This window comes from Pagrus pagrus, assembly GCF_965226575.1.
Source record: "Pagrus pagrus genome assembly, chromosome: 17".
Taxonomy (NCBI): domain Eukaryota; kingdom Metazoa; phylum Chordata; class Actinopteri; order Spariformes; family Sparidae; genus Pagrus; species Pagrus pagrus.
Window position 1 is genome coordinate 27,773,814 of NC_140201.1, and position 16,682 is coordinate 27,790,495.

General features: G+C 41.1%; 1 protein-coding gene across 4 annotated transcripts in view; it reads right to left on the minus strand.

Annotated features, from left to right (window-relative positions):
• Window positions 1-2,300: 2,300 nt before the first annotated feature.
• The window catches only part of LOC311272282 (uncharacterized protein), a 34,007-nt gene continuing 19,625 nt past the window's right edge, over window positions 2,301-16,682 (minus strand). For 3 of the 4 annotated variants that reach the window (XM_084378616.1, XM_084378615.1, XM_084378618.1), the window contains 2 exons: window positions 7,076-7,174; window positions 2,301-6,452 (listed from right to left, as the gene is read on the minus strand). In XM_084378616.1, coding sequence (XP_084234742.1) covers window positions 6,342-6,452; window positions 7,076-7,174 — 210 coding nt within the window. In that variant the 3' untranslated portion in view covers window positions 2,301-6,341. The remainder of the gene's footprint in view (window positions 6,453-7,075; window positions 7,175-16,682) is intronic. The other variant, XM_084378617.1, reaches the window with a different exon arrangement.

Genomic DNA, 16,682 nt, shown 5'->3' on the forward strand with positions numbered 1-16,682 from the left:
CTAATATATATATATATATATATATGAAGAGAGAGAGAAGGAGAAATGTACATATCAATATATATACAGTATATACAGTATATACACATATACGTACACAGAAACACACCAACAAATGCATGTAGAGCAGAGTTAGGCAGATACCCACTGATAATTAACATTAAAAAGAGAACGCTCAACTTTTTTAACCACCTGAAATCCAGCCCCCGAGACACCCTCCACTCCAAAGCCCTCCAAACTCAAGAGCTGAGCCCAGAAAAGAGTCAGTCTATGTCAGTTGGTACTGAGGCTAACTGCCCCCTCTCAGACACAGTCTGACCAGCCTCACAACAACACTGCTCTCCAAACACCAATCAGAGTAAAGCAAATTATAACACAATGTAAAGAAACCTATCTGGAACACTGGAAAGAAGAAACTAAAAGCCAAAGTGGATTAGAATGTGATCTAGCCCTAAAAAGAGATTATGAATCAGCAGAATATCTCTCTACTGTCAGAGATAGAAAGTAGAGACAGATCCTCACCAAGTACAGGCTCAGAAACCACAAACTGACAATCCAAACAGGAAGACACAAACAATCATGGCAACCAAAAGAAAACGGAACATGTGGTCACTGCTCGACAGGTGAGGTTGAGACAGAGATGCACTTTCTCCTACAATGTAAAACATTCAACGAAACGAGGAACATTTATTTTAATTTTTTTTTGGCAGTATATATGTAGGCAGCCTCACTCCACTCACTCTTTGCCAGATTGTCTTCGCTCCCATGCCTGACTCTCCAGCTCTTGTTCCCGGATTACCTACCTGGTATTGACCCGATCTGCCCCCGACCATCGCCTCACGTCTCAGCCCCGGTAAATCTACCAGCCCTCTGTCCCCGACCACGAGTATTGCCTGCCTGTTTCCTGTTACTCGTCTGCCTGCGGCTGGTTGGCACTTGGCCTGTTCCTGCTCCACCAAAAGACCCACCTGGTCAGCTTCACCTCTCCAGCTCACATCCTCTGGTCTGCTGTGTGCCTGCTTTAAAACTGCTGAATAAAGACTGGTTGAAAACTAATACCTGGTTCATTTGTGCTGCAATTGGGTTCACTCCATACCCGTTACAAATCTAGGCTACTTCACAGTGCAAAAAGACGCTTCTCTCGCTTAGAAACGCTCACAATTGCCAGAAGCGAGTTTTGAATGAAAATTAAAGAACTGAAACCATGTTTACCATAATATTAATCCATCTTCAACCATTCTTGGGTAGGAAACTTACTTGAAAAAACGTTTTTCAGTGAAATATAGCTCAATCTATTTCCCAGTTCACAAAGATGCTTATTTCACTGAGAAAAAAAGCTTAATTTTGTCATAAGCGAGTTTTGACCTAAAATGATTTAAAGAACAACTGAGACCATGTTTGCCATAATATTTATCTTACTTCAAACATTCCTGGGTAGGAAACTTCCTTGAAAAACCTTTTTCAGTGAAATACAGCTTAATCTACTTCCCAGCGCACAAAGATGCTTTTCTCCCTTGGAAACGCCCAAAATTGCCATAAGTGAGTATTGACAAAAAATGACTTGAAACACAATCAAAACCATGGTTGCTATAATATTTAAGTTCAAACACCAAAAACCGTTTTTCACTGAACTATAGCTGATGTAGAATACTGTGCAAAAAGACACTTATTTCGAGGAGATCAGCCGGAAATTGACATGACTGTTTTCCACACAAAACATGAAGTGGAACTTAATTGAAACCATTTGTGCCATAGAATTTAACCAACTTTAAACATTCCTTGGAAGGAAACTTGCTTGAAAAGGTTTTTTTCACTTACTTTACTGTGCAAAAGACGCTTATTTCGCTGAGAGATGTCTTGACCAAAAATGACTTGAAACACAATTGAAACCATGTCTATATTGTTCTAGCTGCTTTTTTTAAATTCTTTTTTTATATATATTTTCAAAATATTTATTATGACTGTTTTGAATTGATTCTCTCTATTCTTGCTATCCCCTTCGCTGCTGTAATAATGCAAATCTTCCTGTTGTGGGAGTAATAAAGGATTATCTTTTCTCATCTTATAAAGACGCATTTTTTCGGCACATTTACAAATCCGTATGTATGCCTTGTTCTATTTAATACATTTCTAAAGTGCATGCATGATTTACCACTAACTGATACTGATGTAACATAAAGGAAAGCGAAGCAAACCAAAGACAAAACAAAGACAAAGACAAACGTAGCCTTATTTTTGCACGCGCAATCAAGATTTGTTTCAGTGTTTCATCAGTATACATCTTATAGAAGTGACAGTACTCAGGTCCTTCATTGTTTTATGAAGAGAAAGAAGAAATACATGTTGTGAATCTCTGCCATTTTGAACAGAATCACTTCAGCAAATTACAAAGAAACAGGAAATGCATGCTTCAATTAAAAATTCAACCCTACAGTACTGAGGGTGATTAATAGTGAGAATGATAATGAATATCTATTGTTCTATCTTCAGTAACTTTATTTTCACTGTGATTAAAATGTTCATACATTCATTTACAGTTAATCATGCCATCCTGTGGTTCTCATAAAAAAACCCTAGCAATTCTAACAAGCCAGTACATTAAAACAGTGTCGGACACACGTCTGAACAGGAAACTCAACTGACACAAACCTCCTTTAGAGATATGGATATCATGAGTCTAGACTCCTCCCATTAAATGAACTATGAGAAACTACAAGGATTAGTTTCTTAAAGGTCTCACGGACCTCCATGATGGGATAGTAGCTGAAAGCCTGCTGGTGGGCCCTTTAAGGTTCAAAGCATTTCTGTGCAATTATGTTAAATCCAAAGATTCCCAAGAGGAAAGAGCATTTGATTAGTAAAGGATACCTCAGTCATTTCTGATGAGGACAGCGCAGGCTCATAATAACTTAATTTCGAAGTTCAGGTTTGACTCTGCTATAGATGCTGTCTCATTAAATGGCTTCACTAATGGGTTCAACTATGTATATAATAATGTTGGTGATGAAGGTTTGTAGGCCTGTTATTTGAAGATCACTATTATTCATCTTGTTATCATAAGCAGATATTTTGTGACCACAACACTAGCTGTCTCATAGTCAACACATAACACGTGGTGGACATGGATCATTTTGCAGTGCTTATGGAGGTGGTCGACCACAAGTCCTTCTTCCAAACCACTTCTTTCAGCATCTCAAAGCAGTGCAAGTACAGATGAGATATATAAATGTCTCTAGTAGCTTTGAGAAGCACCCAGGGAACATCCAAAATCTGCTCAACAACTCTTTTCAACTTTGAGTTCCTAGTCTCAGCCCACATGGTTTATTCTCTCAGTCTTTACCAAAGTCAAAAAAACATAGGCAAGCAATGGACATCTAACTTCTATACATTGCATAATTATCATACATATCTATATGCAACTCATCAAGAAGCAACATATAAGCAACTTATGATCCTTTTCCGATAACCTGGTTTATATTTTTACCTCTGCCAACAGGGTTATGTTTTTTCATGTTCGGGTGGTTTGTCAGCAGGATTACAGAAAAACTGCTGAGCAGATTTTCACCAAAATTGGATGAAGGATGGGTCTCAGCCCATTCACTTTTGGTGTGGCTCCAAATAAACGGACAGCTCCAGGAAATGTCTCTCTTTCTTAAACATTATGAGATGTTTTCTGACATTTGTTCTAATTTCTCAGGAATAATGCATGGATGTTGACGAAAAAAATCAGATGAATTAAGTTGGCTATTATCTGATGGAGTGTAATTTGACATGGATCCTTGATCTGGTGAGCTTAAATCATGGTTAAGCAGTTATGGGTGGTTTAAATTTTAGAGTGATAGAGGACTATCAAGTTTGATATTGGATTAGGCTTGAATTAATTTAACGAGACTGTTGGGCCTTGGCAGAGGTAAGCACTCTACTGAGAGCCACTGCAGTTGGCATTGTGTATGTTTTTGGTTTGTGGATTTTATTTATTGATATCAAACTTTTTTCTTTTTTTTTTTTAAAGTCTGAATTTTCAGATTTCTGTCTTGCTGCTGTCTGCCAACTTTATGGAAGTACTAAATGACTGGAGTACATTTAAATCTCCAGATAACAGGGGTCCGTTTCACAAAGCAGGTTCAACAAACTCTGAGTCTAACCTTGAACTCTGAGTTGATCTACTCTGAGATAGGAAACTCTGAGTTTTCGGTTCCAGAACAGCTGATTTGAGTCAGTTTGATCAACTCGGAGTAGTTTCACCTGGAGTTAAGCGCGTGCGCCACAAGTATAAAAAGACAGCATCAATGGAGCCCCGATTCGACGAGTCACCATGGCAACGGGGAAGAGGAGGGCTACGTTTTTTTTTTATTAATGCGCTCATACGGTGAGTTTGAGCACGTTTTTAGAAGGAAGTGTAAGCAGCTTAAGATGAAACATAAAAACATTGTTCAAACAGGTAAGACCTCGGCATAATCTCATGGGAGTACCTCATTTTGATCATGTTTTACATTGTAAAGTAAATATTAAGTGGCTGTTTGACTGTACAGTTGTTTTATCCCCAACATAATGCTGTTTTCACACACATACATGTCTTCTCATCTATATCATGTTCTGTTAAAGAATTAAGCCTGTTTAAACTAACACAGACTTACTCAGCCAACAGAAAGAAAGCAGATGCCCGTAAAACGGGTGGTGGCCCAGCACCGCCACCTCTAACAGAGGCAGAGGAGCTGGCCCTAAGCCTGGAGGGAGCTCATCCTCTGAGCTCAGCCCCCAAGACACAAGCGCTTTTATAAAATGTAATATGCCTAGACCTATCTATATATTTTAAGCCTATTCATAAAAATACTTATTTCCCTTTCATGACTTTTTTTTACTTTTGTAAAGTGCTCTGCATCTCCGACGTTGTATAAAAAACTCCCATTTGCAAAAAAACGCAGCGCAACACACACTATCTGCTGGGATGTGAGAGCATGACTTCGGTTGGTAATGTTGGAAATGTAAGGACGGATTAGGTTGTGTATGTAAATGATGGACTGTGACGTGAAACGGTACCGCTCAAAAAGATAATTGTCTGGAAATGCAAGATTATCTATGCGTAGTCTGATAATTATCTCCCGACGAATATTTAATTCTCTGCGCAGTAATGCTGCACCTTCATCCACGGGATCATTATCAAAAGGACATGCCATGGTAGTGAAAATAGTCGCCACCTAATATAACTTCTAATGTCGCCTACTGACTGATTTTTGCAATGATTTTCTCAAAAAACAGACGGCAGAACTATATTACGCTAAAACTCGCCTGCTGACTGAATGAATGAGGAAATCAAATACCGTGTGTGGCTGAAAGAGGGCGGAGACAGAGAGAAACTCGAGGTTTGGTGAGGAAAAACCTGGTCCCGACCAGGTTAGGTTCATACAGTATGTTACCATGGTAACTGACCGAGAGCTTAAGTTACCTCTCTCTGTGAAACAGGCTAGAGTTACCCCGCTTTCTCTGGTTTGAGTTACCTCCCTTTGTGAAACGGAACACTCAGAGTTTCCCTCATTTCAGGGTTAACAGACTCAGAGTTTTCACTAAACCTGCTTTGTGAAACGGACCCCAGGTCTAATATATACAGTATTAGAGCCAATAATGAATGAACAATAGATAGTAGATTGGCTGCTGTAATACTCTATTGTCAATTAACTCTGTAATGGCTTAATACAAGTTAAAATATACAAATAAATAAAAGAATGGTTTTACAAACAAACAACAACAAAAACAATATCTTTTTTTCCAACAGTAAAATAGGTTTCAGGCAAGAGAGGTTTAAAACCTGGCAAAATAGTACCAGTAGTTACATACTGACACTGCCTTTAGTCTAATGAACAAACATGAGCATACATTATTAGTGAAGTGATTACATCCTATATTTCTTAATAGTGACCAACATCTTTGCTTGTCCCAAGCTGACTCTACTTATATTAGTGATCTTAGTATTTGAAGAATAAATCAACATTACCAATAACACTGATCATATAATAACAACAACATACTGCACTGTGGGTCAGCATTGCTCACACTGGTACTGTGTCCATGTCATGCCAGAAGTGAAAGGACAGGGCGGCAACTTGTTGTTGTACATGTTAAACTTGTTTTGACATTTTTACCAATTCTTATTATCTGTGTGACCATGGATGGCTGCCATCAGCACATTTGTATCACTTTGTCACCTGAGTTGAAACATGTGTCTTCAAGCTAAATTGGCTCCTTATTTTAATGAGCACCAGGAGGCTGACGGTATCGTCTTTTCCAGTTTACACTCTAACATGACATGACATGACAGCACAGGGAGCAGAGTGTGCTTTAGATCAGGGCTCCGTGGTCTCAACTTCTATTGGCTCCACCTGGGGTTCAGTGGGTGGAGAGGAGAGGTCCTCCACCAGCTCCGAATCTGGTTCAGTCACAACTACAGCCACCTGCTGATACACAGAGAGCAGTACAGTGTTAACATGGCTTCTAAAAAGATATCAGCATATGAAAAATAGTTTTGTAATGAAAAGGTGTGGTCACACTTTTACTGACTGGTTTGATTACAAGAGAAGAAGAATTTGTGCATAAATTAACGTTCCTGAGAATGTTACTGTCGTTTCATGAAATACATCATTAAATGTCCCACAGTTTACTTATAAGACTCTTCCGTGTATTAAAAATGGCAATTGCTAACAAGTGTCTCAATGAGACCCCAGAGGTTGTCGGGGACGACCTTAATTACAAACTATTCTAACTCTAACTTTACAACTTGTACAAAGATACTAAGATTAATCTAATCTCGAAACTTAATTTAACAGTGATGTGCCAGAATGGCTTCTCCAAAGAGGAAACTGCTATTTCAGTCCGGCAGTGCACAGGCTCAAGATGTTAACTGTGTACATGGCACCATGGGTATACCACCAAGTCATTCTTGGTCCTCTCACTCTGGCACATAGTCAGCAAAATACCAAATGAAGCAACCAAAGAAATAACCTCAGAATGACTCAGTTCAGTGGGGAGAAGCAACACCTACCTAAAAATAGGGTCCTAACAATGACTGTGTTTATGGTACCTGAGATGGTTCAGCTGCAGCTGGAGCAGCTTGAACTGCCTGCACAGCTGGAACAGGTGGGGGGCGTGTCTGTGGATAGACAGGTCTCTCGCTGGGAGCCTGCAGGAGACACACACATTTGAAATATTTATTTATGCCCACATAACAAAAAAGTACAAGGGTTCTTGCGCAAGGGACATAAACACTGCCAGTGCAGTTGACAATAGAAGACATCAGTCACAAAGCGCCTGGGCGGCTGAATACAGTTACATACAAAATGACCTACAGGTCGGATAGAAAGCAGACATTCAAGGATACAGAAAACATCGTCTCCTCCAGATTGAACGGCTACCAATAATAACTGAGACTGAGCAGTACCTGGCTAACTGTTTAGCTCTTCTTTTAGGGAGGCCAGCCATCTGAAGGCCCCTCACAACCAACTTATGCACATGCCCCAGACTACCAAATATAAAGACTAGAAGTTTACATCTGTAGCCCAGCTGAGAGATGGTCTGCTTCAGCTGCTGGTATTTCAGCACCTTGGTTAGAAAGGCCTCCTCTAGGCTGGAATCAAAGGTACAGCCGACCTCCAGAATGAACACCTCTCTACAATTTTCATTAACAACAACAACATCAGGAGTATTAGCTGTTACATTAGAGAACATTGAGACATCATTACACAGGCTGAACATACTCCGCTTCACAGTAGACTGTTTATACAGCATGATGGTAGACCTGAAGATAGAAGAGGTATCTGCTGATATCAAATCCACAATTCTGTCATGCCTACATATGTAGAGCCCTCTGTAAACATGGCAACCATTTAAGATGTGAGACATGGTTTCAGCTATTTGTTCACTGCCATGGTGTATACAGTAAGGAGCATGACTGCCTGTAAACCAGATGGAAAGGTTCAGTTTAGTTGGTAAAACCTGTAGTCTCGCTTTTATAGCAAATGTAACAATGTTCTCATCCAGGGCAGCATTTCTGAACACAGCGTGTGAGACAGAGTGGTCTGCAGCTGGGAGACACGCAGTCTTCCCTTTAAGTCTCAGCTCAGTCCATTGCTGCCGCTGCCTTTGTTGCTGAGCCCCCAAGAGGTGACTTCGAGCATTTCTTAGTGGGAGTAGATGTTTTGTCCCACAGACATTCACAGTTGCTTTTACAGAGATGTTGGGGTCAGATATAACCTCCTCTGAGACCTCCACGGACTCAGAGTCAGACCCCATCCACTCCAGGGTAACATCAGCCCAGCAACACAGATCGTTCAAATCGGGCCAGTCTGACCACACACCGAAGCCAGGAGAGCGGCTGTCCAGCTTTCCACTAGGTTTCCTCTTAAAGCCCAGGAAGTTAGGCTCCGACCCACGAGCCAGGGGGGCCTTGCGTCTTCTTAGGTCCAAGAACAGAGAAGCTCGGGCAAGCTCTCTGACACATTTATCATCATTGTTCAGCTTATTCAGCAGGTGGGAAAGTCTCGTAGCAATATATGTCCATTCAAAATTGGGAACACCCAGACCACCCTCACTCTTACTATGAAATATGATATTACGTGTTGTATGTGTATTTATGCCAGTCCATTGCCTCACAAAATATACAGTTTTATCCGACAAATCACGTAGTGATTTTCGTGGAACATGTACATTAGAAAGAAGATGTTGTACTTTGGCCAATGCAATTACTCTAACTGCCTCCAGCTTCATGATGAGTGGCAGTGGGGATACATTTATAGACTCAAGTCTGCTGTAATATTCTGATGTAATTTCATCGACCTGGTCCTTCCACTCGCCTGCCACATTGAATTTATGACCTAAATATGTATATGTTTCATGACGTGAGTAAACTCTGAGTGGCTTATTGCAGATAGTGAACACAGGTATTGTATCTGTTTTAGAGTGATACCATCGGTTCCCCCCACTCCGCCTTTCATAGAAAACTGCACATTTTGAATCTTTAACCTCTGATCCTGACCACTCCAAAAAGGAGTCTGTTCTGGAGAGCATGTTGTTAATCACGGCCTCTTGACGAGAGGCAATCTGAACATCATCTGCATACCCCTGGACGGGGTTAGGGGAGATAACATTACAAGTGACACAGCTACAAAGCCACTTTAACCACTGGTTTAGTGCTAACACAAAGTTAACTGCGCTCCAGGGGCACACACACACACACACACACACACACACACACACACACAGAGAGAGTAACAGCTCTTAAGTAAGTAATAGTTTCATCTCAGCCTCCTACCAAACTACTGACAGTAAGGGACCAACCTTTCATGGCTCAGTTTGATTTGTATTCCTTTATTTTCTGTTTAACAATATTTACACAACAAGGTGGACCAAGTGGATAAAGTTAGCACAAAGACCTAAGCTGAGCTGGGAGCTACATAGTACAACCACAGTCAGATCTGTAAGCCACTGAACAAATCCACTGCAGCTATGGGTCATGATTTCAATTCTAAATTGAAAATTGATTGAAAAGAGCATTCACTATCAATTATCGAAATCAAAAGCTGGATCAGTGATTCTCCCCCCTCGCCTACTTGAAGAAACACACTTACACACTTGTGTGTGTTCTTCTACATACATGCAGCAAAAAGTGACCAGGGTTGTTTTTTTTGTTTTTTTTAACCCTATTTTAATCCAGTTCATCACCTCAGACAGCAGCTACAACATAGCTGCAACGGCTGCAACATAATCCTTGAGGGCAACTGCGCTGTCAAAGTAGGTGCTTGTTTTTGCCAGTGTTGGGCTGAGATTGTTACTCTGTGTTTGACAACATTATGGAAAGGACTCCTAGGGAGATCAACCTTGAAAGAAAATCTTGGGAGTGGAGCAAAGACCACAGGGAAACAGTGTATAAAGCCATTATGACAAATATTGATTTTGAAGCTGTTATTTTGAGGTAAGAAGTTACTAATGCTGCTGTAAGTGAGGAAAGTGGAACCAACTACTTATTTCCCATCTCACCTCACGGGTTCCACTTGAACCAGTTGTTACCACCCTATGTGATGTATCTACCCTACATGTGTCACCTGCCTCACCCCTTTAACCACTTTATCTGAGAACCTAATTTAATCATCACCTTTATCGTATGACCTATTATCAAGATGTTGCTAAGTTAAAGGTATAGTTGGTAATGTTGGAGAGCTAGCAAGATTTGAAAGTGGCACCTCCTCGAAGCTCCACCCCCTCCTCCCCCTCCCACCAGTGCTCCGTCCAAAGCCCCGCCCCCACAAACTTGAACTCACATCAGACAGTAGGAGTCAGCAGGGCAGGCTGGCTTACGCCGACAGAGAAGCTAATGTTAGCATTGGGCTTATACGAGCTACAAAAATAGCTACGTTGTATAATATAAATATATATATATATAAATAACAAATCCCCCCGAAGCAAAACAAATAATTACCTGTCCAACAGAAAGACAGCAACCTCTGCATCACTTCTTAGGCCCTTCAGCTCCCTCAGTTGTCTCCACCGTTCAAAAGCTGAACCGATGTTGACTCTGGTTTTCCCTCTGGCTTTATCCAAAGCCTTTTTCGTTGCAGCCTTTTCTGCCTCCGGCTTTTTTTTCTTAGCCCGTTTAGCAGGGCGAGCCGTTACAAGTACCGCTGGAAGTGCTACTTTTGGCTGCATTTTCTCTGCCATTGTTCTCTCCTGCTAACTCAGTATGGAGTGTGCCACTGTTGCCAACTCCTCAGTAAGGAAAGTCACTACTGGCTGTCCTAAAGTTGCTAGAAGTCGCTTAATGACGTCATCACCTAATTTGCGTAACTGGCCATATGCATTATTTGTAATGGACGCTGTAGGAGAGAGGAATAACGTCATGGGAGAGATAAAAAACACCCTTAATATGTTTAGAACTACAAATGAACTTATTTTAGTGCAGCGATTTATTTTTGGACAAAGAAAATTTTACAGTTACATCCAGCCCTGACTGTAACCCAGGGTGGGATCAGCCAGCGGCGGCTTCACACATGCACGACTCGCAGTCTGGACGCGAGGGGTGAACTTCTCCTGCTCTGACTGCAGCTGGGAGGGACTGTTGCGCGAGGACTGGGCCGCCTGTGAGTGCTTTGGGACAGGCCCACGGCAGCACCCGCTGCTCTTTGAATGATACGTGCTTTCACGTCACAGTCTCCACAAGTCTCCAAATACACCAGAAAAAGTCGCTAGATTTGTCGCTAGTCGCTTTTTTGAAAAAGAGTCGCTAGAGGGGTCTGAAAACTCGCTAAATATAGCGACAAAGTTGCTAAGATGGCAACACTGGAGTGTGCTGAATATTTATGGCAACGGTGACACGTGATGAGTGCACACAGGGAGGGGGGAGGGACAGAGAGGGGCGTGGGCAGGACAAGACATGAAGGCATCTGATTGGTTCATTCCACTCGGACCGAGAGGGAGGGATTGGTCAGAGTTTTACAGGCCTGCAGCTGCCACAGAGGTCTGATTTATTTTGTTCCTTTTTCTGAACACATTATGTATGGACTACTGTCAGGGTGGGAAGACCATTTCACCCAGTATAACAAAAAGTGTTTCTGAACAGGATTACCAACTATACCTTTAATGTTTTTCAGTTTTATTTCAGTTATATAATACTTCTTTAACAGAGGCGATTCACCACACTTTACCTCACAACCTATGACTTATTACTACCTGCACCTGATTTAGCCTACCATGCATCTACAGTAAGCTAGTTATTGAATATACAGTACCGTATCAATTCATATCAACTGGGTCACATAATATGTGCTGAACTACCCTGTTCAAGGCAAGGCAAGTTTATTTTTATAGCACAATTCAGACACAAGGCAACTCAAAGTGCTTTACAGGGGCATAAAAATTATATTAAAATACATTAAATATTGCATTTAAAATACATTAAAAACAAGTAGGAAGACATCAAGAAACAAAACATTAAAACAAGTTAAGAAATAGGAAAGTAGGCTAAAATAGAATAGGTTTAAAAGAGACAAGACTAGAAAATAAGTCACAGTGCAGTTCAAAGCCTTAAAATTGCTTCAGTGAAAGTCTGTGGCAAACAGAAAGGTCTACAGTCTTGATTTAAAAGAGGTGAGAGTTAGAGCAAACCTGCAGTTTTCTGGGAGTTTGTTCCAGATATGTGGTGCATAATAACTGAACGCTGCTTCTCCATGTCTAGTTTTGACTCTAGGGACTGAAAGCAGACTTGAGCCTGATGACCTCAGAGGTCTGGATGGTTCATAACGTGGCAGCAGATTAGAAATGTATTTTGGCCCGAAACCATTCAGTGCTTTATAAACCAACAACAGGATTTTGAAATCTATTCTTTGACTCACAGGAAGCCAGTGTAAAGATCTGAGAACTGGAGTGATGTGATCTACTTTTTTGGTTCTTGTTAGGACTCGAGCAGCAGCGTTCTGAATCAGCTGCAGCTGTCTGATGGAGTTTTTAGAGAGTCCTGTAAAGATACCGTCACAGTAGTCAAGTCTGCTGAAGATAAATGTATGGATAAGTTTTTCCAAATCCTGCCGAGACATAAGTCCTTTTATCCTGGATATATTCTTAAGGTGGTGGTAGGCTGACTTTGTAATTGTCTTAGTGTGGCTGCTGAAGTTCAGTTCAGAGTCCATCATTACACCAAGGTTTCTGGCTTGGTTTGTAGTTTTCTACATTACAGATTGAAGCTGAGCAGAGACTGTTAGTTGTTCTTCCTTAGCTCCAAAAACAATTATTTCAGTCTTTGTTTAACTGAAGAAAACTCCAACACATCCAATCATTGATTTGTGCAATGCATCTACTCAGCGCTTGTACAGTAGGTACTACTTCAAAGTGGCCATTTCACTCGCGGGAGCGAGATTCACGCAACACGTGAAATGTCAGTGACAACTGTAGCCACTAGGTGGAAGCATAGTACTGAATTGCAGCTCAAACGATTTTGGGACAATTCCACATTTGACCACAATGTAGCTGCAATGGAGAGTGGCGCTGTTTTAGGCTACAGGTAGAGTGAATGGAGAGGGGGACTACTAAACCGTATCAGATTGATTCAGACTGATTGTTTCACAGCGGTGGGACACCTCAATTATCTGGGTGACCTTGGATAATCACTTGTGCTTTCTTTGTTTTACAGTAGAGCTAAAATATGGACATTAGTTGTTTTTTAAGGAACATTTGTTTACTGGTAAAATTGCCGACCTGAATTATTGTCCCAGTCCGCCCCCGTGAGCCTATATCACGGCCTGACTGGATGTTGCTTAAATACAAGAATAGCCTATAATAATATCTGATACCCTAAAGACATCTGAGGTTGTGATTTCGCTCGCTCGCTCGCTGCAGCCACGGCTAATAAGCGGAGGCAGAAACAATTACATACAGCCTACAGAAGTTTCTACGTCCATACAAGCGTTTAAGAAATGATTCTTATCAGTTCCATAATTCAGAGAGGATTTTTACTCAATGAAAAAATGTATAAAGATCAGTTTTTAGGTTGAAGACACGACAGCAGCACGTATGTCCAGTTGTGATGTGTGTCAGCTGGGGCAGCGGGTTGGTGATCCATAAGACACATGAGAGTATTATGACTGATGTATAGCTCCCCTGGTAGAGCAGCTCCCTCAGTAAGCAGAATCTTCTGCTAGTATGGGTTCGAATCTCAGTATAGGCAGTACCTTTAGTTAATGTGTTTTCTTTTCTCATCATCATTATGATCACATATGGCTCCTATTGACAATGGAAACAGGTAAAAACAAACGAAATCTAGCGAGTATAGGGCGTATACTGGCGTATCACGCAGACTAAACCACTGGATCTACCCCCCTCCCCCACCCCTGCGCGCTGAGGACAGCGACTCTGTTGCCTAGTTGTGGCTCTTGTGTCGCTGTCCTCAACTCAGTGCTGAAGCGGACCAGAGGTTTTGAATTCATTTTGTAAAGCGCCGTGACGTGCAGGTGTAATTCAGAGGATTTTTACTGAACGAATTAGGGATGCTGTGTTTTTAGGACAACAATTCTGTGAACTGAAAACTGTGAACTATGTGTGTGAGAGGAGAGCTATTAAGAACCGATTTTCAGGTTATTCAAAGAATTGAAGTTGAACAGCTGTAAAGTACTGTAGGGGCAGTGCTTTTGCCTGACAATGAGAAGGCTACTGTAGCCTACTTAATGTAAGTGAAGTATCTACATACATATGCACAAGCACACATACAGTACTTGGTCAGCGATGACTGGAGGTGCTAATGTGTCTATTAAGCTCATTACTTTTAATAGACCCGAGAAGGTGGAACATAAACAACCATTACAATCATCTATTGATATTCGGTACGCTACAGTTGTGGTGTCAGAATTTAACACAAATATTTGTGCTTTCTATTCCTTATACTTTCGACAACAGGCTTGTAGGTTTTCTAACAAAGTTCCACCGGAGCTTATGGCTGACGCGTGTTGTCCAAAACAAAGAAAAACTGTGTCCTCCATGATGGTTGGTTTAACAGGTTTATTCGCCAAAGTACAAAATAAAAAGCATAAGTTTTCCACGGGCACTGTAACTCACGATACCTGTCCTCTCACACTTCAAAACACGGCTTCAACACGGTCAGAAAACCGTGGGCTCCTCAGACTCTCCTGTCCCCACACAGCCTAACTTCCTAAACACCGTGCTGCAGCTACTTGAATGAATCATACAGAGTTTGTGCAAATAATAATGATAATTTCAATTAACTTATTTTTTAAAAATGCAATTAAATTATTAAACTACTATGAAATACAAAGTATATATTCCATAATGAACTGAAATTACAATGATATCTATATATATATATATAAATATATATATATATACTACTATTTTATCAGTCACACGGCACCTACAAGGCTTATAGAAAGAAGAACTACGCCGCGTCATGTTATGTGCAGCTTTCGAAGCAGGTTAACATTCAAAAAAGAAATATTTATATATAAATGTTTTTCAATCTTTAAAAAAAATGTGGAACGTGCTTCAAATGAAATGATTTTATTAAAGAAATTCAACAGGGTGGAGAAGCAGGAATGAGGACGTGAGTGAACCAAGGCAGGGGGTAATCCAAGTAGCCTAATCCACGCCCACTCAGCAAGAATAAATAGTGGTATCGGACTAAATGTGGTACCTCGATGTCAGAGATGGCTGTGATCAACTCGCAAACCAGTGAGCTCATCAGGAGTCTGCGGATGAGAGGTTGGACGACTCAAGCTATCGCCAAACATCTGAAGATGATTAGAGTTACACCTTCCTTGCGCACTGTCCGACGTCATTGTCGGCGTGCTGTTGTTGAGAAGAAGAACCATACGCCGCGTAAACTGGCAAGGTATTGTTTCTTTTTGTTCTTTAAACGTGTAAACTCTGCACATGGTTTTGCAATACAAATAAATTATTATGTAGCCCACAATTGTACTAACTATGTATTGAAACAATGTCTCTCTACCAGTCAGGTGATGGAAATAATAGACTCCATCCTGAAAATGGAGGACGAGTTACCTGCAAGAAAAGTGAAAGCGCTTCCTTAAGAAGGCACAATATAAACATAAGTTTATGCTCAGTGAGAAAAGCAGTTTGTCATCTTGGCTGGAAGTTTGGGAAGCCCAGGTACTGTAACACATCTCTTGCCGCAGCAGAGAACCGACAAGAAGCACTGCTTGCTGAGAACGAGACCCTGCTTGCCAATATTGCAAGCCTGAAAGCTGACTTGGGGGCCATGAAAGCGGAGAACCAAAACCTCAGAGAGGAGAACCAAAGACTCAAAGAGACCAGCCACTCCGAGTGCCAGAGAGGGGGACAAGCTCTTATGGAAGAGGTGAGAGCTGGGTTCGGAGAACTGCAAGCTGCTCTTGAACAGAGAACCCGGAATGTCCCTGCTACGCCTGTGAGACCGATCCCCAGGAGCACTTCAACTCCTGAATCGGCTTTTTCACAAGCGGAGATGTCTCCATTGGCCCTGTCCTTCAGCTTTAACAACAGCATCCAAATTCCCCGTCAACATCCTGACATGAGCTTGCGCGATGTTGCTCCACATGACCACGCTAGGATCCGACAACAGAGCCACGGCCAAGTGGGAAGGTATGGGTGCCTGCTGTTCAAGAGTATCATCTCAGACGAAAACTACAAAGCCTGGTGCAAAAACCACCAACTGGGATGGATCAAGGGGCAAGCAAGAACTCCCACAAAACATCAAAAACTTTGTCATCGAAACCCTGAAGAGACAATTTCCAGGGATGGAGATGAAGGACTGGAAAGACTGCATAGACAAAATCAATGAGTTCCTGCGAACACCACGCAAATCCTCTGGTGGACTCACTATGCTTTAAATAGCCTAGCCTACAGTATATACTGCACTGCACTGACCTGTTGAATTTCTTTAATAAAATCATTTCATTTGAAGCACGTTCCACATTTTTTTTAAAGATTGAAAAACATTTATATACAAATATTTCTTTTTTGAATGTTAACCTGCTTCGAAAGCTGCACATAACATGACGCAGCGTAGTTCTTCTTTCTATAAGCCTTGTAGGTGCCGTGTGACTGATAAAATAGTAGTATATATATATATATATATATACATATATAGATATCATAGTAATTTCAGTTCATTATGGAATATATACTTTGTATTTCAT